This window comes from Mastacembelus armatus, chromosome 9 (assembly GCF_900324485.2).
Source record: "Mastacembelus armatus chromosome 9, fMasArm1.2, whole genome shotgun sequence".
Lineage (NCBI taxonomy): Eukaryota > Metazoa > Chordata > Actinopteri > Synbranchiformes > Mastacembelidae > Mastacembelus > Mastacembelus armatus.
The window spans coordinates 19,455,554-19,479,447 of record NC_046641.1 but is presented as its reverse complement, the minus strand read 5'-3'; the positions used below and the strand labels follow the sequence as shown (position 1 = coordinate 19,479,447).

At 40.2% G+C, this 23,894-nt stretch overlaps 1 protein-coding gene across 1 annotated transcript in view; it reads right to left on the bottom strand.

Moving 5' to 3' along the window:
- rtn4r (reticulon 4 receptor) overlaps nucleotides 1-23,627 on the bottom strand; it is a 40,654-nt gene extending 17,027 nt beyond the window's left edge. The window contains exon 1 of the mRNA XM_026322684.1: nucleotides 23,090-23,627. Within this exon, the coding sequence (XP_026178469.1) occupies nucleotides 23,090-23,111 (22 nt within the window). The 5' untranslated portion in view covers nucleotides 23,112-23,627. The remainder of the gene's footprint in view (nucleotides 1-23,089) is intronic.
- Nucleotides 23,628-23,894: the final 267 nt, after the last annotated feature.

The window sequence follows — 23,894 nt, the reverse complement described above, 5'->3', positions numbered from 1 at the left end:
ACACTGCACACCTGGACTCTAATCCATATCTCTGGAGACATCCACCATAAATTCAGCCCCGAATACATAAGAAGATGAAAGATCAACTACAGCAGATCAATGTGAGTGAGGTCTGGAGAGATGTAAGAAGCATCTCTGGATTCAAACCATTCAGTACCAGACAGCCTGAGGGGGGCAATGAGTGTGTCAATAAACTAAATATGTTCTTCTAATGCCTTCTACATCTCAGACAGTTTGCTTACCTTAATTGTTCCCTATCACTCCTAAATTTTCCAGTTCAGCTGAGTCATCTGTTCCATCTCCCTGTACCCACTTGTCTATCTCAGCAGCCCAGGTGAGAAGGGAGCATCAGAGAATAAAGGAAAGGAGGCAGTACCATTTCCAAAGACTGCACACCCCAGAGGGTCTAATGACTACAGACTGGTAGGCTTAACATCCAATGTGATTAAGACTCTGGAGATGCTCGCCCTTACCAACCTTCATCCTATGGTGAGACTGAGTATGGATCCAGTACCTACCAGCCACACATCAGGGTGGATCAGTTTCTTCAGTGCTTTCAACATTATATAGCCATCAGTGCCAATGTATGAAATGGGCAGAGGTGGACTATAGCCTGGTCTCCTGGACTATGACAGACTGAAGGGTTGTGTGGCAGACATGGTGTTCTGTTGCACAGGTGCTCCACAAGGGACAGTCCTGGCTCCATTACTGTTCATCCTCTACATTAGACTTCACCTACAACTCAGCACACTGTCACCTGCAGAAATTGTCTTATGACTCAGCTAAAGTGCGGTGCATCACTGATTAAATGAATTGTCAGTGGAAATGGTGTTGGATTTTCACAGGAATAAACACCCAGACAGAACCACTGAACAGAGAGACATGTAATTACCTGAGTTCATATCTAAATAATAAATTGAACTAGACAGACAGTACTAGTGCTGAGGACGCTAAGATCTTTTGGTGTGTGCAGTTCACTCCTCAAACCTTTTTATGACTGTCGTGGCAGCCATTTTTTTATGCAGTGGTCTGCTGGAGCAGTGTTATCACAGCACCTCTCAACCCTACCCGACACCCTAAGTGCTTTGAGCAGCACTTTCAGTGCTACGCCCGTGTTGTGTGAAAGTTTGTTGCCCCCTTTGTCCCGGTTATCAGTCTCCAGTACATTTGTCCTTATTCAAGTTTAACTACAGACTGACTTACATTATTATTGTTATCATTATCAGCATTATTAGTAGTAGAAGTAATATTTTGATTATTATTTGTTTTTTTTTTCTTTTTACTATTTTTATTGTAATTTTATTGCTTACTGCTGATTTTCCCTAGCTGGGGATCAATAAAATGTTATCTAATCTAATCTAGACTGATGCTGTTAGTGCGCTGTCACGTTGTAACACTAAAATGCTAAAGAGGTTATATATTTCTGAATGCTTCCTATTTCTTCCTGTCTTGATTGCAGGAGCTAAACAGGGTTGGCTGAGCAAGCATGTGATTCATTAAATAACCAAATGTGGGCAAACAGTAAAGTAAAACTAGGGTGATTCTCTTCTAAATTGACTGATGTTATGCTTACAAGAATACAACAAATCCTTTGGCCCTCCTTTAATGTTGCAGATGACTCATTTTAGGAATTGATAAAATGAGATTAATTGAGGAGGTGTTCAAGTCCTCTACATAACTCAAAGTAGCTGTATCATATTATAAAAGTTTTGTTATACCAGTGCATGTTCTAAACTTATTTACTTTATAAATCCAGTCTTTTGTTTAATGCAAACATCCATCAGTCCCAGATGGTTGTCACACTAATATTATGTTAATGTGCCCCACATCAGTCATCTTCATGGTCATCGTATTTTTGATCACCTGTACTAAAAGCTATTTTTAAGGCAAGCACTGATTATATAATCAAACAATAATGTAATGCAATAGAGATAATGTGCTTTGCTTCTTTCCACCACTACAAAATGATATAATTAACAGGCTGGATAGATGAGCTTTGATCCTGAAATGAATATGACAGTTATGATTTGATGAGGATCTTTCTCTGCTTTGTCCTGGCACCATTGTTAGCTTCTGCATTGTCAAAGCTTCCTGGTCACTGTTATCTCAATTATCCACATATTTCAATCAGTAATAATACCTCTAACATATTGTTCATTGGGTATAGACACATCCAAGTTGGTGGCTGTAAAAATCCATGAAGCCTTTGAAGTTAATCCTCTTTTCTAGTTTACATCCTTTGATTGATTGATTTGCCTTAATGCATATGGCAGAATCTGTACTCTTCTGTCCACGAACTGCATTTCTATTAGCTTGCCCTCTGTACATGTCCCTTTGTGTTATGTATATAGGTTTGGAGGCTCCATGAAAGAAACACAAAATCTATCATGATGCTTCTCACATTAAAGCTTCTAATGTCCTCTCTCTCTATCTGCATTTTTCTTGGTGCTAGCATTGTGCAGCATCACCTGAGCAGCCATCACCTGACAGCAGGGATTTCAGTCATTCTGCTGAGCTTGTAACCCTGTCTCCACTACCTCCTCCCCCTTTTTCCCAATGCAGCCACCCGCCACCGTCATGCTAATTTAGAGTGCACACTGATGAGAGCACTCACATTTTAGTGCTTTCTCGTAGACCCTATCATGGCTTGGCAATTAAAGTTATGCATGATTTCAAACAGTGACACAAAAGATGAGAGCAAGGTAATTTTGCTCTCTCACGGGGAAAATCTGCTCAATTGAAAGGTCATAACACAACAATGCATGGTTATGCACACATGTTTTCCAAAGGGGAAAACAGCTTAAAGGCAGATAATATATAAAGGACTACTGTAGTTATGTAGTTTCACAGGTACAGCAGTGCTTTTCTAGAAGGCATTTATAGATAGCAGCTGTAGAACAACTGCAGTGGTTAACAATAGATTATGTTTGCTCTTCCACTTTTGTTGGCTATATCTATGGTAAACTGCCTCTGGTAAAGTAGAGTAAAGAAGAAAATAGAGGCTCTGTGTCTGCTCTTAGCAACAAATCATGCTCCCACAGATAATCATTAGTCTCACCAGCCAGCAGAAAACAAGACAAGAGGCTTATGCTGCAATGAATTGAACAGAAATTTGGTCATGAAGAAGAGCAACATATTACAGCATATTTGCATTACCATTACCAGGCTAGTCTTAATACTGTAACCAGAAGGCTCTGCATGAGCTTGTGAAAACAAAACACTACACATTTTCAGAGCTCATCAGGAGCTTATTGAGCTTCCCCACTTCCTTATGATCATGACATGTAATTTATGATTAATGACATTACTGGCTGGACTGAGATTAGAGCTCAATTAGCTGCGTGGGCAAGGACCTTGACCCTATCTCTAATGACTAATCCCATGGTTTTTGTTATGATTAGTAAGAGTAGAGTTTTAATCTTGGCTTCTGAGACTGGCATTGGCCCAAACACACCTGATTCATTAGCAGTTAAAAATACACTTCTGCTGTGAACTGCACAATTCAGCACTGCATGATGGTGGCAATATCAGTGGCAACACTCATTGGGCGAAATGAAATTAAGTCTTAAGTGAAATGAATCCATTCACCTTGTTAATATTTTAGCAGCAGTGGCCTCCAGAGAGTTAGTATTCGTTCTAAGCCCACTCATCTCCCTGGGAGGTGCCCTGCGTACATGTTTGAACTGAGGCCAGTTTACTACAATTATATTTGTAACTACAACAATAATGCCCAAGAAGTTTTTCTCCACAGAGCTCAGAATCTGTCAAACTGGCTCTCAGAAGACAAAGGCGTCCTGCAGCAACTCAAAATTATTTACCAGTTATATACTGAAAACAGTCAAGGACAATCCTTTCAGTCTTACAATCTTAAAAACTTTTAAATAGCATTATGAGGCTGCTTGATTAAAAATAAAAAAAATAAAAAATTTAAACAAGGATGAACTTTTCAAAGACAAAGAGGAACTGCAAAAGTGTGACAGGAGTGTTGCAATGACATAGTAATTGCATAGAAAATGATATAATAGTGTAAGAGCTCTAATCTGGTAGTCGCTTCTGCAGTGTAACCTGTCTTGCACAATGCTGTACTTTGTAGCATTCAACCTCTGCAGGGGGAAACGTAGCATGCCATCTGTTCCCAGATCCCCAGCAACAAATAACAGACAGATCAACACAGCAGACAGACCAGCAGACACAGGCGAGCACCACTCCCGCACCAGCAAAGAACTGTGGGAAACAGCTACACAGATGCAAGGGTGCTAAATGTGGGATGGAAGCAGTCATCAGATGCTAGGATTTGATCAGGAGGCCTGAGCTGACACTGCGCAGCAAGGAATCATGCAAATTGAGGCAGACACTGCAAAGGAGCCGCCTTGCAATGAGAGAGACTCAAAAGTGAGGGAGCCAGAGAAAGGGAGATGATAGGTTAGGGCAAGAGACTGAGAGAGAGAAAGAAAGAGAACATAGCCACCGTACAGTGCGCCTCACCACAGAGGCAGAGGGGAATAGAGAAAGAGAAAGGCTAGAGTATCTGAAGAGACAGCCTGCCGCAACAGAGACTTGACAGAATGTGTAGAGGGTGCAGGGAGAGAGAGAGAAAAAAAAGAAAGCAAGGGGAAGATTTGGGGGAGCAATCCATTTTCCCAGAACTCCAAACAATTCACCTCAATCAGAATGCTAAGTAGCCCCATGAATGTTATGTTTGGATTAAGATTAATGTGGGCGGCTCACCACACGAAAGCCTACACCCAAACAAATACAAGCAAATGTGTGAGTTCACAGTCTGTCACAGGCATGTACCAGTGTGAAGCACACACAGACACACGCACACAATTTAAATTGTTAAAGAATAGAAGAGGAGAGGGCAGATGTATTTGCCTAAATATGCTATAGACATGAGAAAAAGGCTTAAGCTTGCCCCCTAGTGTTCATTTCAGTCCCTGATAGCATCTGAGCAGCATAGTCCACAGAAATCCCCATCTTAATGAGGTATTATATCTGTTATTATGTTCTCAAATCAAATTCATTTTTAAACAAGCACAAAAAGTTTCCCACTAGGGTGGTATTAGTATTTAAGCTTTCAACACATATTGTTTGAAATTTTCTTTTTAAAAGTGTGATGGTCTTGATTCAAATGCAGATTCTGTAGTTCAGAAGCTCATTTTAAGAAATTGGCTTGAAATGAGTAGAAAAATCTACTGGGAAGAATAAGAATTATCTTACCTCTCTGGGGTGTGTGCTTACTTTTTAGTATATATCTTTTAAGCAATTTGTACCATTATTAATGTTTTCACTATTACAATTGATTGATTTGAATCTGGTAAAAAAGTGTCCTATTGTCCAATTTCATATTGTATTTGGCACAAGAATATATTGTGCCCTATGGGATTTTCATATATAGGGCTGGATATAACAGCAGATAGATAGATAGATAGATAGACAAGTGAAAACGCAGTCTGGCATTAAAAACCATGAAAACAGTCCTACAATGGGGGAAAAAGACAAAATGCAGTGAGAGACAGTCATGGGGTAGACAGCTCCATGACTAATGGTGTATATGCCTGTGGATCAACATCAAAGTCAGAACTACATTAATAGAAAGATTCATTATTTGAAAGATAAAAAAGAATGTGATCCATTAACTACATGTTCTTCTGCTCAGCTCTGGAATTTCTACATTTTGTATTGCCAGCAGCAGTTTTGATTTAATACTATGTGATAATTCAGCACTGAAATGCCAGCACCAGACAAGTCAAATGGAGAAAACACACACAATCATTTAACATGCTTGGCCTAAGAAAATGACATAAAGCTATTTAATGAAAATGAAACTGGATGGAGACACTGTAACATTAATATGACTATGAATATTAACTACTATAATCATAAAGTTCATGAAAAGCACAAAAATGTGAAGGTATAGAAGTTTACAAAAACAAAAATAGGTAGCATATAACTTAGCAGCATAATCTGTGATCATCTCAGTTAAGGAAACGCTGAAGCAAATCTGCACTGCTTCTCATCTTCGCATAGTTCATTTCCATTTTTGTTAACCTTTTCCAGTTGCCTAACCCTGTCTGTGTGTCTGAAAAGGCATATTTATGAGCCCTTGTTCTGTGCTGTACACCAGACAGATGCTCTAACCTGTTTTTGTCTCTGCTCTGAGCTAAGTTTTGTTTTTCGACAGCTCATGTCCTAGCAACTGATGGTATAAAGGGCAGATCACAGCAAAATGACTGCAGCAAAGAAGCTGTCATTGGCTTAACCTGGTTATCAATGATGTTTTTAAAAATATTGATGACCTGTGTCGATACACCAAATAAAAGTAAATTACTATGATCAACACCTTGTCCAGGCAGGATTTATCCTCTGGTTAGGTGATATCAGCAGACATGAGGACAAAGCCCTGATCAACAATCCATTTATAAATAAAATGGTTGCTTGAAACTGAAAATCAAGTAATGAGATGGATTGTGTTTGTTTATGAAAGTGGACAAATGCCTCAGAGTCCTTTATGTCAAGGATGCACTGAAATGTTGCACATATTGCCTTATTTTGGTTCAGTCCATATATCAAAAATCACAGGAAGCCATGGAATGAGTCATTGCTGGCTGTAGCCCAATGTATGGATGCAATAATTGCATTATTGATTTCAAAATGTCAAAAGAAATTGTAACAAATCACAAGTCTCAAGATTTTGTTTAACCAAATGTCTGAAACTCAAATGATATCCAGCTAATAAGTAAATGCAATCAAACAATGCAAACAGAAATAAAGCAAACCTTTGCAGTAGAAAAAAAAAACAGGCAGTAGAGACAGGAATGAATATGTGAGACTGCCATGGCGCCAGACAGCCTTGGTGGCATATGTAGTGTGATAGTAGGTTGTGATTTTGCAAATCCTAATCAAAAGTTGTGGACTGATTCTACCTCACTGTTTTACCTTCTCGTCTTTTGTCTTCTCATTATGATTTAACAGGGTATAGAATAAAAAAACACTGACAACCCTCAGATACTTAACACCTATTATCTAAGCATTTTTGCCTCTCTTAGTGGAACAAATTGGTTGTCTTGATCACGACTCCCTTACACAGTGCGAGATACAAAAGGGGAAAGGGGCACAGAAAGAAAAGTGTGTTTCTCACAAAATAAGGCATCTGACTCATTGGATTTTTCCACAGCATTTTCTCCTATTTTTCACTTCAACGCGTGCTCCCATGTTAGAGATGGTTCTTTGACACAGAACAGGATGTGAAGGTTATGACCTAATGTCTCTACACTGTATCGGTCTGACCAAAGGATCCAATATGGACAAGATAAGCTTCTGCCCTTTATAGCTGAAGTAGTCTAATACACCAGGATGTACAAGCTCCTCTGTGAAGGCTGCACTCTCATACATCAGGCAGAACATCACAGTGAAAATGCAAAGCCAGAAAGAAAAGACTTTGTGGATTATAGATTTTTAATAAATATTTCTTTCCAAACTGAATATCACAACTCACAGCAGGGATAACCAAACAACACTATAAAATCTGCTTGTACTTTTAAATGTACTATCTGCTCTGTGTTTGAAATAGTTTGTTGTTTGGCAATTTCTACATGTGCATACAGGGAGATTTACTTCTTTGGGAAGTTTGCACGATTGATGTTCATTGCAAGATAACCAGCTACTGGCAGCAGGAAGGAGCCAATAGTCAGGCTGAAAAAAGACTTGAGATCAAAAGCAAACATCAATGCACTGTTGACACCTTAGCTAATGCCATTATTCAAACTCAAGTATTTCCTGTTTTGTCAATAGGATCTGGCAGTGGGCATTAACAGCCAGTTGGTTTCTGCCTCCTCTTGGAAACTAATATCCTACAAGGAGAACTTATCTGATGGGACCTTACACTTAAATCGACACTTTGAAGATCAGGGCTGAGGTCACCATTTGGTGTCTATTTCCTAAAAGAGCTTATACTTTCCTGTGAGACCAAATGCACTCCCCAAAACGGAGTCGATAAAGTATCTGTTCATCAGGAGAGCGTGACAGCCTAAGAGATGAGACCGCATCAATCATGTGAAGTCCAATAGCCACACTGTGGCTCAAATAAAATAGCAAGTGCAGATTGGCAGCTCCTTGAATAGACACAACACCAAGTGGACACCTTCTCCATCGCTCTTATTTGGAGAGAGGTCGAAATGTCACTATACCTTCAAGAACCTTTGGCTTTTTCACTGTTGTGTTGAATGAGAAGCAAACACTTTATGATTTACAAAATAACCTCATGTTTCACATCTCTTTTATCACATCCACTGAAAGCAGTTTTTTTCTCAAGTGATCCTTTACTACAAAAAAGTCAAATGAATAAAAACTAAAATATTAAAAGACCAGTTCACCCCATTCTACTTCGCCTTCCCCTTCAGCCTTTTCATTGTCACATCTTATTTCTGCCATAACAAACTTGAAGAAATGCAAAACAGAATGTGTGGTGAACCCAAACTTGTTCTGGCATCAAGCTCCCAAGGGCAGCTTTTCAGAGCAGGCATGTCACAGCAGCGGCAGCTGTTGTGTTCTGGCACCTGTTGACTATGAATGCCACCTGACATCTGAACATGTGTCTGTAAGCTACTTATCTCACTGCCTTTATGTTGCTATGAAATCATGGAACTTGTTTGGAGGCCTTGTGTTAGTGGTGTGAATGTATTTAGACAGACATCCCATGCTGACTTTTGACCTACTTTCTTTTTCAGAACCATATTTTGGCATTTTCTGTCCAACAATAAATGCTGAAGTTACGCGTTGCCATTTGGTATTTTAACATAAGTCAAGTCAAATCTCTTCACAATGCATGTTTACTTTTTGAGAATATCATCCCACTGCTGTGTGCTGCATTCTTTCCAGCTTAAAAAAAGCCAAAGGATTTCAAGTTTTAAAAAAGTTACTAAATGTAGGGAATGAAATTTGGTATTTATGGTGTGGCTTCTTTCTGTGAGTCTAATAAAAAAACAGAAAAACCTTGTAAACCTTTCTAGACCAAAAGGATCCACTAACAGTTTAATAATAAAACAGGTTGATTGCTCTCAGTAATCAAGTCATTGTTTAAGTTGGCAGGAGTGGTCAGTTGATCAGACCAGTTGTAAATGAGTTCAGTTTGAATGAAGACAAAGTGTGCAATACCACAAATGACTATAATAATCTCTTGATGCACAGGAAATATGTGTACATGCATTCAATACCAGGTGAGAAGCTGAAAGCTGAACCAGGAAGCTGGTCTGTAAACTGTGATGTATATTTTCTTCCAAGTAAGTTGGTTTAAGTCTTGTGTATCTGGATGACTTTTCCCATTTGACTTTTTATTTGTAGATCCTGGGAATTACTTTGGTGAATGCACTGCCATTATTAAAGATTGATTGCCAACACAGCTTGAAACAAAAATTTCCTTTTGCTGTGTATCTCAACATATGTCCAAGACGCGGCTATATGGGCCTCTGAAAATTACCTCTTATATCTCTGCCTATCCTCCACGCTGAGAGAATGCCAGCATTAGTCACTTTTATCTGTTTTCATCACCTCGCCTCAGACAGATAACCCATCTGAGCACCTCCTCAGGTATTCACTGTGGTACAGAAAGCAGTTAATGATATAAATATACTACAGACATTGCAGCATTTATCTTCTTACGATCATCATGTCTAAGTCAATTAGCCCAGTCAATATGCTGCCAGTTATTACCCACATTATACCATAGGTAAATTACTTCTATTCGGTGCCAACACCTCTCTCAAGTTGACACCACAGTAAAGGTGGTTGGATGGAACTCAGGATGACACACTGTCAGCACAGAATGGATACATCTTCACCTTGATGATTCAGGAGTGCTTCTGTAGGGAGGTTATATGGAAACAGGAATATTGTGTGGGAGCCATCATTAAATATAGGTGGTGAATTCTAAAGTTGAAGTAAAGCGCCCTATGGAAAATGGTGAGAGAGACAAGAATGGAGAGGGCGGCATTAGTATTCATGCTTTCCCTCTCCTTCACTGTCTTTTCAGTTCTCCGAGTTCTCTACTGCAGTCTGATCTTCTGTGCCATCACCAGCCCTGCTACATCATCTTCCAAGATGCTTTATTCCCTCTTTTATCTTAAACATGTTATGCTGGTGACAGCAATGTCGCATGGGGAAAGAGCAGTTGAAATCTAGCCGGCTGGCTTTGCAAAGAAGGAAGGAGGTGTATACGCGTGCCGGGGGGACATGGTTAAAATTTACTATAAGTTTTCTGAGACACAAAGGCAAAGAAACTTTCAAAGAAATGCAAGGCCAATGAAATATATATGGAGCTGGAGCAACAGAGACAGATGGTTTTGTCTTGCGGTCACATTGCTAGATGTATGTATTGTTTGGTTGCAATCGCTTCCAGTATTTACATTTCCCTACTGATCTGAACAGCCTATAGTAGACCTATGTTAGCTTGTATGGACTTTATTTAAAATCTCTCACTTGATATTCAGACCACATTGCAGCTCACTAAACTCTCTTTAATTTCTACACTGCATTTGGGGCCAGCATTGCCTCATCAGAAGCTCATTTTTTAACAAACTGTGTGGGGAACAGCTGCAGGTCTGGGGTTTTTGTTGCCGACCTGGAAAACAGTCATTAAAGCAGTTACTTGGAGTGTTTGTGGAGCCTATTTTACCAGTGAAATAGCACCGTCACCTGGGAATTCCAACAAAATCACAAACCAACTCACCCTAGTAAATATTGAAATTCAGTGTTATTAGAGTGTTATTAGGTTTACTGCCTGACGCCATCACCAACCGTTCAAAGAATCATTTCTCTAAACAAGCAAAGAAAATAATGCAATTCAAAGTGTCCTACTTATCATGGCTCAAATTTCATGCACATCTAATCCCATTCCAGATGAATGTTAATCAACCTGACAGTGCTGTCACTGAATTATCAAACCTACAGCTAGGCTGTGTGATTATTTAAGAATATGTGTTATATGTGTTATTTTTCTCTGTAATTGAGTATTTGATACTTATAATATCTCAATCTCAGCTCACATAATTTAGGTTCTTGAAATAACATATAGGCAGCACCAATGTATTAGTGGAAAAATATTATCTGAGATGCTGTTTTTCCAGCCTGTATGTCTTCCATTTTTATTTTCCCACTTTCTCTCATTTCTTTGTTTCTCACATTTTGGGTTACTTTTAGTTATATTGCATTTTAATTTGGGCTGGCATCCTTGAAATTAAAGTAAGATAAAAGGGGAAGTGACGCTATGTTAATATCTCTTTGAAGATGGAGTCAATCTGGCAACAAAATGCCTAGACCTTATTTTCCCTTCCCTTTCCCCTCTTCCTGTATTCAGCACAGTGGATAAGAGATAACTGCAGACTCAGCTTAGTAACAGCTTACCTTAGGTGGAGGAACTCTTTAAGCCCTCTGCTTTCATCTTGCTTCTTGTGGCAGAAGCTAGGCTTTGTTTTTTAATCTACATCTGGACGCTGAATATTTATCTATGTAATTTCTGCTTATTCCGACATCCCTCCCTGCAGAGAGACAGACTGCACCTGTCTGTCTGGATTTTCAAACTTATAGTTTAACTTCCATCAGTTTGTATGATGGGAATGCCTGTATATCAAGCAGGGGAAGTAAAACGCTTTCTGCTGCAGGTTGCTGTCAGCCACTGTTTTTGGAATAATGGCTGCACAGTAATAACTTCTTGTGTGCAGTCGTAGCCATTATGCAAATCTTTCATGCATTGAACCTGCACAATCCTCCATTAGAATTGCAGATAATGAAAATGTTATAAAGTAGAAACAACTTGGTACATTGCAGTGCAAAATTCAGTTAATCGCCAGACAATTTTATGTAAATTCTGATGATGTAACCTGTAATTTTTTCCCAAGAGTTACCCACAGGAATTGCTCCAAAGTGATGCAACCAAGCATCCATAAAAACTGCCCCTGTAGTCAGAATACCTTTGCTCCAGGTTTTGTTTTAAATCTGCACTTAGCATCATTGGTCAGTACATAATGTAAAAGTAAAGCATGAATGTAGGTGCTTGAAATTCCCTTTGAGTTCTGTCATCTAATCTCAGAAAAATACATTTCATTACAGTCGTGGATCTTTTTTTTTTGGATCCTCAAGGAGAGCTTAAGTAAAAAAGTCTGAAGTGTGAGAAGCAATACGCCAGAGTTTTGATGACACCCGTATCAGCACTCTGCACCCAGGCCTCCATCTTGTCTCATCTAAGAGTTGGTGAACATGTCATGCTGCGACTTTAATACCCAGTTAATTACTCTCATCTTGACCTGCCGGTAAAATGAGCCTGGCTGTCAGTGCCGCCCGTGTTTCTGTTATCTGTGCAAAAATGCATTAGCATGTGCCTACTTTAATGGCTTTAATTAGTCGTAAACGGAGCTGATTCTCCTGTTAAGTGGATGAGGAGTCGATACTGTAATATAGTCCCAATATGCACAGCTCCAACTCTGTCTCATTGAGAAGGTGGTGCACAGGAGGATAGTTTGCATGGCAATGGCAGAGGGTGGACTGCATAAACCCATTCAGTAATAAAGAAGGTATCACATACTCCATAACCATATCAGGCAGTACTTACTCACTGCTTTGATATGAGAAGGACATAATTAGAGTGCTGCTGTATTGACAGAGGAATCCTTATACAGAAGCTGTTTCAATGTCAATTACATAATGTAGAAAAGTTCCCACCGGAGCATATGAAGCACCAGTGGGGCCTATTGTCAACTGCCAATACAAAAACATCAATGTTATTTCAGCTTCAGTTGACAATGTATGCCCAATAAATGCTTCTCCAATAAAAGTCATGCAGATTCAGTAAATGAGGCTATTTTGAGGAAGGGAGGCCCATAAAGTCCATGTCAGTAAACCATATCTGCTTTCATCCGCTAATCTGCAATAAAGTTTCCAGTCTCCAGTCTCTCCATTTGCTGAGTAATGGCCTTGCCTGGCTAGCGGTGAGATGCGCTGCTCTCACACTGAGGAAGATAATGGCTGTTTATGGTTTCTAATGCATGATGCTGTAGCCTTTGAAATACCAGGTCTCTATTACAACGTTGTGTGCACATAGAATCCATTGACGGGAAATACCATGACACCAGAAGTGACCTCTTAGAATTTCTGAATGTATATGTCTTAACCCATTTAACCAACAGTTCTTAGTAGAAGAGCACTTCTATATGAATTATTTTACTCTAAAACACTATCCAATGAACAATCAAGTACAAGAAGAAAAAAAAACAGATGTTGTTTAGCCAGAGTTAATATATATATATGACATTTGAGATGATGGAATTACTTACAAATTACATTACATCCTTTCAATCTCTATACCGCTTAGTCCAGTTCAGGGTTGTGGGGGGCTGGACACTGAGTGAGAGGCAGGGTACACCCTGGACAGATTGCCAGTCTATCATAGGGCTACCACATTGACATCTACAGGCAATTTAAAGCCAAAAATGAACTTAACCCCACACTGCATGTAAAATATAAATAACTTTTTTGCAGTCTTTGCTCTGTGATTAATGTCATCTGCTAGTTCCTAAATTTGACCTGTGCATGGCATTAGTGATTATTTCTTAGCTGTATCAGGGATGTATTTGATGGTACATTGGGCTGTTTACATTAAATCTAAGCTGTGGTACTGACGTTTGGAGGAAATGTACACCACCATGTTAATTTCTTGCCATTATTCTAATAGTTGAATTTTTAAGACTGCTCTTGAACTGCTGATCAGGTTCTGAATAGTTTCTAATCCTAATTTCAGTGTCACAGTGGAGTAGACAATAATAAACAAGGGGAAACCTGGGGAGGCTCAGATGTGTTTAACTCAGAGGAGAAGGTGTACCTATTTCATGGCCATTTCTCTGGAGTTAACTGTGAGATGGGAAGGTAACATGTACTCACCCCTTCTGTAAATACAGTCCACCTCCTAAACCTTGTGTGAGTCGGGGGGGGGGGGGGCAGTGCATGTGTGTATGTGTGTACGTGCAAGCGTGTCTCCTGAAGTGTGTATGAGCTGAAAGGAGCAGTGTGCTCTCGCTACTGTCTCATATTTCTCTGCGGTGTAATGTGCCGCCTATTCATGCGATGCCTTTTAAAGTCATGGTGGGAATCGCTTCACAGTCGGGCACAAAACTCAATATGCTAACGCTTTCCAAGGGAGCGATGGAGGGGGAGAAAACATAACCTGTCAATTACTGGAAGCAAAACCACGGAAAGATTTATTGAAAACCACCAGAAATTTCCACAAGACAAATGAGTTCAAACATGTGATAGATCAAAACACAAACCACCAATTGTTCAACTAATTACAAAATCATGTCATCAGAATTAACCTCCTCTAACCTAATAGCATCAAGTTCAATTATGTTACACTTAAGAAAACATATGGCAGCTTCATGTTAATCAATTACTTTTGAAAAGTGCCAGGTTTTGATTTATGCTAATAGAAAAGGCCTAATCTGTCACAAGCAGGGTCTGTACTTCTCATGAGAGATGCAACAGCATAATAAATACAGCTAAAGAAGACTAAAACAAACAATACAGCATATACCTTTAAGGCACCACTGTAACATCCAACTTCCTTTCAGTGGGGCCACAGTTTAACTCTCCAGAGTTGTTTTCTGGCTTATAAAGCAGGATGGCACAGAGAAACAATCAGAACTGCTATCAGACTATTTTGTTTCTCCCACAGACATCATGAAGACCCCTCAAAATAATTTGTTTACAGCTCGGAGATGAAGTGTTGGCAGTGCTCAGCTCCCTCACTGGAATAATTGCTATGATGATAGGCTTCGCTAGAAACATGTACAGACGTGAAAACAAGCACCATTTCTGATCAGAGGTGTTGGAAACTGAGCCAAACTGATGTGCCCATCACAGCAACACATCCCTAGTACAATCTTCTCACTCATTACATCAGTTCTCCTTTGTGCTCTCTGATCCCAAAGGTCTAAGGGGTTACATGGGAAAATTTTTTACGCAGGTCCCCCTCTTGCTGTAATGACCTTAGAGATGTGTCAGAATGCTGCACTGCAGGAAACATTTCAGTCCTGACACATTCATCCACAGCACTTCAGATGGATAAATTCCCATTCTGATACTCTGATTGCTATAACATATTAACAATAAAAAGCATTCATTTGCTAAACCTAACACCCAGTGTAAATCTTTCTTGGGAAAAAATCATCAAGGGAGCAGGAATGATTCGTTTTGCAATTCTAGCAGCATCACTGGTTGGAATAAAGACAAAAGCCCAGTTGGTTTCTTGATCACAAACACCATATGGCTGAAGAGACAAAGATCATTACACATTACTAAAACTGTTACTTTAAAACAGAAAACACACGGATTTAGATGTCAGCCCACCATTTATGGTGTAGAACTACAGCAACAAGGAACAGTGAGCTGTATTTATAGTCTACATTCTGTATACATGGGTTTGTGGCCAGAGCTTTGGGCTCTGTGATCCAGTAGTCCACATGAAACCTCATCAGTGGAATGAAGTCCATGTTTGGTACCCTACAGCCAGACACTGGATCCACACTGAATCCTTCTCCATTATCATCCCTCTATCTTCCCACCCCTCCCCACTGCTTCCCCTGAGCCCAGCAGATTACAGATATCATTATAATGGATGTCCTGGCAGGCAAGCTGCGGTCACATTTAATTTGCCGTGGCCTGATATCTACACAAGATAATCAGCATTTACACCTGAGAGTGAAGACCAAAAGATGAGTGACAGTGTGTGCGGGTGAGGCAGTAATAGAATTAGAGAGAGAAGAATGACCAACACAATGTAAGAAGTAAGAGAAAGTGAGAATGAAGAAACGTTTGTAAAGAACCAGAAGGAATGTGTATTCGGCACACAATCCGCAGGGACAAAAAGAGAGCAACGATGAAGTGCACTTGTTAGATTTGCATTTTAATAAGAATAACCTACTTTGGGCCCCTGAGATGACTGAGAGAGAAACCTGATTCACATAGTTGTCTCTGAATAGTGATGTTACATCTTAGCTTGGAGGGAGTTCAATACTGTATTTTGTTTTACGAGGGCAGCCAGGTCCAATTACATGCCGATAAACAGTACTGTTGCTCTTTCAAAGTGAAGGTTAAAGGGCACTCTTACTGTAGCAGATGAGTGGGATCTTCATTGATTTTACTTTTATGCGTGCGAGTATGTTTGGAAAATCTTACTTTGCTCCTGCAGCTGGATTATGCATTTCATTCTCGACAAATCCCTTTCCTCCCCTCTGCCACTGAGGACATTGATTTGTATACAAAAAAAAGTTCCTTAAAGCATTTATCAGCTACCTGAAATTTGTAGAATTCTTGCAAATCTCCAGAACACATATATGGTATACAGTATATATATAGCACCTGCAGAATGCATTTTCAAATCTATAACTGATCAATTTCCCCTGAGCTGAGGAGTGACGACCTGTTTCCTTTGAAAGGCTCCACATGCATAGTTCAGCTGTGAACTATCTATTAAACTCACAGGGAGACACATTACTGTTGTGAAAGTATTGCATTGTGACTTTATGTGCAGTCTGTCACTAAGCTTCTGAAAGGCTTTGTTCTGCTTCAGTCTTTAATGAGAGTATGGGAACAATGTAAAATTCAGCGTTCTGTCTATCTATCTATCTTAATGTTTGCCTGGTTTCTTTTTCTGTCATTAGGTAGGCTCCTTCTTCTCTCATCTCAAGGTGCTTTTTTCTTTCACCCCACGCGGTAGAAAGCTTGCTAAAATATGCAGTCTGAATTCATCATACAGTTTTTGTCCTTCACATAAAAAAACACCCATACACACAACTATTTTGCAAGTCACAGAGTCCTTCTGAAGTGGTCCTTTAGAGCTTTGCCTTAAATGAAGATAAATAAGAAGAATAGCATCCAGCAATGCATACAGTAGAGAAAGGTGACCTCCTTGGCTGAAGCGCCTCAACAATGCAGTGCCAGGGGCTGAGTAAGACACAGCATCAAAACACCAACTCCCATCTGTCGAGTTTGCAAACTAATCACAACAACAGACAGACTCACACAAGATGATCACAAGAATTGGTAGGGAGTCCATTTTGCGTCACTGACGATAATAAACATGGCTAAAAATACCAGAGTATATTTATCTAGCCATGGAGTAAGGTTCTTCCTCCCTCTAAAATATTTAGTTGAACACTATTCCTGCTGTTAAAAGCAGAGCAAGGAATATTGACTGAGTGGAGACTCCAGATCAGGTCATATGTCAGGAAAATGTAGCTAATTACATCCAAATGTCCTCTGTATTTACTGAAGCCAAGTTTGATGGGCCTGTCTGTTTGCAGCCATCATGTGCTTTGCTGTAGATCTATGAGGGCATGTATTTGTAATATACAAGTAGTGTCTAGACACATCAGTCTCTAGCTTTAAATGTTTTTTTTTTTACTATTTTACTATGTTTTACTATTTAAAGGCTAAGGTGGATGATTTTCCATGTTTTTATTTTTCACATAATCCCACATACAGACTAAAGCCATCAATGCATTTTTTTGTATTTACTCTAACGTCTGTGAATCGAGAAGCTGGTTTAGCTTGTTCATCTGTATTAGAACCTCCATTGTTGTCCAACTCAAAAAGCATGTCTTTTTTTTCAGGTTCAGGCTCTGAATGCTAAGTCAGCTCAACATCCGTGTGATCTCTACTCTGGAGTGTGTTTTGAATTAAGATGTACCCCACCTATTTTATGAGAAAGAAACATGGCACCCAGTGCAGTATTGTGGCTCACCAGTGTAGTTTTAATAGATTTTGGACAAAGTAGAGGTCTGCAGCACAGACAAATACACTAAACCAGCTTCTTGATTCACAGACATTACGGTGAGTACACAAAAGTCAATGTTGGTTTTAATCTCTATATAGTATTAGTGGAAAATAGCCAAAATATAGAAAATCATTGGCATTATCCTTTAAATATGACAGCATATTACAAGTAGTCAATTTTTGTTGTGTGAACCACATGGATCTTCAAAAATTCAACCTACATTCAATCTAAATACACTCTTTTGAATGAAAAATCAACAGTGTCAGGGATTTTTAGTGTTATGATGTACCTCCCTATCTACAGGATCTGTCCTTCTACCTATTCATCCATCCATCTATCTGCCTCTCTATCTGTCTCTTTGTCTACCTGTATGTTTTGATGTTAATCATTTTGCTAACTGTCCTCCTAACACTGTGATCAGTGACATTGCACTTGTTCTCACATATTGGATCAGCTAGCCACTTTATCTATCTGAGTGGCAAGATGAGGACTGGAGCAAGGTTGACTTATAAGGCTGACAACGACTCCATTCATGCGTCTAATTTAAGACTGGCTTCCGCTCTGTCTAATTAACAATTTACTAGGCCATCAGTCAGGATCCCCATTGTGGTATAATCAGCGTCACCGCCGTTCGTTCAGGCAGCTCGGTGCAGACATTCACATCCACAACAGTATTTGGACAACCCTGCAACTTGCACAGATAGAAACGCGGCACAGACGGTTCCAAGGACGCAGGGAGAACAGTGAAATGCGACAGTGTGTGTGTCTGTGTGTGCGTGTGTGTGTGCGTGTGTTTGGGGTGGTGACGGGGGGCTTGCAGGCTCAGCCAGTTTGTATGTAGCATGTCACTTGTGTGAACACTTTAAAGCATTTTGATAGAGTGTCTGGATTTCCCTTATCCCCCTATAAGGACTCCGCCCACCTCACCACCCTAAAGTTGCATAACACCAATTTATCTGGTCCTCCCTCTTCTCCCAACCCTCCACAAAACAAGAGCCAAAAATTATTGTTGTTCCTTTTATTTTTTTAATATTTTTTAGAAGCGGAATATCAGGAGGAAGTGGGGGGTTAGTAGCTACAGTATGTTTTCTGCTTATTGTCCCTCCAAATATTCTGACAGTGGAATAATAACCCACAGAGAGGATTAAGGACTGGTAATCTGAGGGAATAGTGTATTCCATTTCTAATGCTTTCTGTATTTTTCGCCCCTTAGCTTCCTCTCTATAAACAAATAGAATTTCACTCGTTTATCCACTTAGTTCCTCTGTCTTGCTGATTAGCAGTGAAGGGCTGGGAGACTGGGATAACCTAGAGGGGATGGTTCCAAGGATATCTGAAGCCAGCATGCTTGCATGTGTGCGTGTGCATCAGCGGGAATCTGTATGTATGTGTGTGTGTGTGTGTGTGCATGTACTGTATAAACAAATGCAGTATTACTTGCAGGGTGCGGCCAATTAAAAGAAGGCCCTGAAGGAGTGTGCTCATCAGGATGCAGTGAACATAGCAGATCCGCTCTCCGATATCCCGCTGCAGTCTGTCATTGTAACTAAGCCATTAATACCGCTATGGCTCTGTAATGTAAAATATTGACATCCTTTAGACTTCAGGCAATTAATAAGAAATATGAATACAGCAGATCATAAAAGTATGAGGAAGCCAAAACATTTTATGTTTGACACCTTATTTTGTGCTGGCTGTTTGTATGCGCTATGAGTTCCAACTGATAACACAAATATATCCTGATATGGATATGAAATCATCAATAAAACCCTAGACTTAAAACAATATTACAGAGTAATACAAATGACAAAATGCAGAAATGTTAAGTTATAATCAAAAAGCCATAAGATGGTCAACAGATTGTAATAAATGTGATATTCTATGTTTTATCAATGATGTACAGTGGCACTATATGAGATTGAGACATGAGATTATCATATCATCCAGTAGTGGATTACATAAACACAACAATTACATACTGATCATATTTGAAAGGGTAAGTCTCTTTTCTGCTATTATTATCAAACAGTTATTACTTGCCAAGAAACTTTCATTATGACTCTGGGTGAACAGGTGAATAAGTAATTGGATTGGATTGTTATTGACTTGTGAAAGAAACAAAAAGACTCTTTCGGGTTGTGCTGATAAAACAAAGACAAGTAGAACCGAGGCTGAATGTCTGAATTGAACTGCATTGGAAGCAATTATCCTTAAATGTCCTTCTGTATTTACCCTCATTGTCTGCTGGTTCCAGTGGCAACCTAGAAAACTATGCATGACAGTGACTTGTGTTTTGTCTTGGTACATAACAAGCAAAACCTTCTGTTTACCTCTTTCAGTGTGATTTGATCTTGAATAGCAAACAAACCACATGTTGCATACTCACTGCATCTGTGCTGACCCCTATCGAACTCCAGAACTTTATCACTAAGGGGCAGCAACTCATCTGTGACCTTTAACAGCCTTTACTGGTGACCAGAATGGATTACATAAACATTAGCACAAAACATTATCTCCTCTTCTTGGAGTTGTGCAGGTCCCTGGAACAGGTAATGAGGCTTATTAGTCTTCATAACTGAAAGGTGTTTCATAGAGCACCATCCTCAGTTGTTAAAGACATGGAAAAAGTGAATAAATGAGACCAGGGAGACTGGGAATTTCTTGAAATTCAGGCCAAAAACTCAAAATTAAAACTAGTAATCTTGGCATCTGGCAGAGTAATCGACGAGACAGTTACACTGTGCAAACCTTCCCAACTATAGATATATTATGGTTACTTTGTACTATGGGGATGTAAAATTTGTACATAATGTTTCTTAAGCACCTCAAGTAGAGTTGTGTTTTTAATGGTCTTATTGCTGAACTTAGCCAATTAAGAAGAAACAAACATCAAGTAGATTTAACAAGAATGTAAACAGCATTCCTCATTAATGGAGTCAATGTTAAGGAAAAATGCAGAGTTGCTGATTCTTTTTTTTTTCTTATTTTACCGCAGTTGACATAAAACATGATGAAAGACATTAAATACATAGTGGCAAGTCAGACAAACACCAGGCAGGATAAGTCAGATAACCTTCACACTTCTCAGGTATAAGGATTGCATTCTTTCTTCTTTTCTTACAGTTTTTCTTTCTTTTCACTGCTTCTCCTTTCCTTGGACACCCCTCTCCCCATAGACTACACTCAGAGACACATTATCCTCCCCACCCACCCAGCCAGTCTCCCACTGTGCTCACATATAAACTCATACAAGCACAAAGATACGTCAATTTCACATTTCCTTTCAGGATCTGGAAGATGCAGTGTCTCATTGTCAGTATATGGCATGATGTTCAATCCCACCTAATGCCACTATGCAAATTAGCTATTCTTTTTTATGCATGCCATCGTTTTCGTTACAGCTTGATATGTTCTAAACTATTATCTCGCCACTTCAGATGCTGCATCTTCTGGCCTATTTTTGAAAATAGGGCAGAGTTTTTGGCAAGGCGTCGCCAAAACAATAACAAAGTTAACTAATTGAAAAAAATGCCCTCATTGTTAGTGGTTTAAAACTCCTGAAGAGAAAGCTTTCAGTTCCACCATAATGGTTTTATCCATTCATTTGGGCTTTATTGGCTTTGCTTGGCAGTAGACAGGGAGCAGCGGCACCCCGAAGCAAAAGCTTTCCCACAGAGGCATTTGATCATATGCTGACTGGGTGAAAAAGAGTGTAAATTAAAGTCCCTCCTCACTCTGACACTTTAAACACAAGGCACGACAGGCCATATTTTCTCTGCCAAATCAGGAGCCTGAGAGATGGATACCAATTATAATTGCAGAAGGAAAAAAAATCAGACATAGGTGTGTGTGTCACAAGCCTGGTGCTAAATCACGCCAGCAGTTGGATGATGAAAATCTGCCTGTACTGTGGAACCTAGAGCCATTCTGTGCCAATGAAAGGGTGTGCACTTGAATTTGCACCACCCTGTCACAATTCAAAGAGAATACACAAGTAATTTGCCTCTTTGATTTTTCTAGTTGTGAAATTCAAAGTTATTCTGTCAACCCGCAATAATCTGCAGCTTTCTTACCATAATCCTGCAGTTTTAGCCAAGTAATGAACAACGTGAGGAAAAGGGAGTGTGTACAGCTCGTTGCATAAGCACTCTATTCGCGTGTGTGTGTGTGTGTGTTTGTGTGTGAGCGAGTGAGAGAGGAGATGTGTGTGTGTGCAGGGGTGGGGCAGGGTGGAGATGAGGGTTTTCCACAAGCTCTTGATGGAACAAATTGGATGTTACATAGATGCACCTGTCTGGTCGTGGTGCTGCTTATCAAACATCAGACGCCATGTCTGTGTTATTTTCTCTGCACTGCATTAAACATAATTACACAAAACGGGCACGGGTACAATCAGGCGTGCAGGAACACACGCACTGACATACCAGGTGCTTCCTCCTCCCTGCCCCTCCTCCCTCCACCTATCAGTGCGCGCGCGCACACACACACATCCCACGACCCGCTCCTGCCAAGAGATGAAATTCTTAGCCATTTCCGGCGGGAATGGAAGATCATTCCTGTCCTCATTAGAATAACTCAAAGTCCAATCGGTGAACACTACGAGGCCCAATTTCCTGTCACTTTGGCGGCACCCTGAGTGGAATGACGCCATAAAAACACCAATTATAAGCCAAGGAGCTGGAGAGTAAAGCGGTATTACTGGGCCGCCAAGCGGACCATCTGCAGACTTCATCAAAAGCTCAGCCTTCACTGGCCAGACCGGCTGAAGCGGATCCCGGGTTAAGTTGCGAAATCATGCAGAGCATATTGACCACCGAAAACACTACACGGCCCCTCACTCTCGCACGCGCACTCTCTCGCTCACTGACACACATAGAAACAGAAACGAGCGCGCACAAAATCTGATTCTGAATTATGACTCAATTAAGATCCACCGAGCCAAGGTCGTTTACAGCCGCAATATTCATAACTGATAACGACTCCGCTTGTTGGCCCGCTCCTAAAATAAAAGAGTGATGTGTTCCTGTGCACGTTTGGGGTGTTTTGTGCATATTGATAGTCATGTAATAGTTTAACCAAAGCCCGGAGGAGCCAGTAAAGTAAACTCCAATTAGGGCATCTGATTTATCTTTGGTTGCGTCTTGTCTCCACGGAGCAGTGGCGCTGCCCGAAGTGGATTTTATCAGTGCGCAGTAACCCAGCAGGATTCTACCGTCTGCTTTATGCGAAAACTTTGCAAAGATGACCTATTGTCCACTGTGTACTCACCATCCATAATAACGCTCTTCATGATTTAGATGAGGCTGAAATCCAGAAGCTGTATAAATCCAAGTCGAATGAATCCCAGCCCGTGCGGAGACAGATAGGATATCCGATGTTTATTGCAATTTCTGGGTAATTGCAGATCCAGTGCACGGTGGTAGACGGACAGCCTCAAGCACCCCTGCACCCTTCAAACTTTAGCCGTAGGTCTTCCCGAGTGGGGAGCCACGTCTTCGGCTGCACCCGAGCTCAGTCATTTGGACGAGGAAATTAAAAATAGTCAGCAATAAACATCCAGTTTGGGATCAGTAGACTCGATACCTCCTCTGAATATAGGACGCGCAAAGAGCTCCGGAGAAGAGCTCAAAGTGTTAACGCACAAGTGGAGAATCAGTGGCACAGGAGAAAAACGGTATTGGATCCATCTTTTGAAATCGCAGCAAATATCCAGTCCGATCACTTGCCCCGCTGTATATTTCCCAAGTACACAGAGAAAAGTGTGTGGTGGATGCGCATGGATGTCGGCCGCACTGGTGCGCGTCAGTGTGCGTTTACCACAGGGAAGTGGAAAGGGAGGGCGGGGCAGCGAGGTGCGTTTGGTGGAAAGAGAGCGAAAGAGGGGGAGAGTGAATTCAGAGATGAGTGTTTTATGGGTCTAAATCACGCTGCAAAAATATTCCTCCTAAATCTCAAAGTGGAATTTTCATAGCCATCAAAAGTGTGTGTTTGATATTATTCTGTATTTCCTTCCGCGTAAAACATGTTTTGAGTAGGTATCGTTAAAAGCTCTCCATACATTTTTATTTCTTAT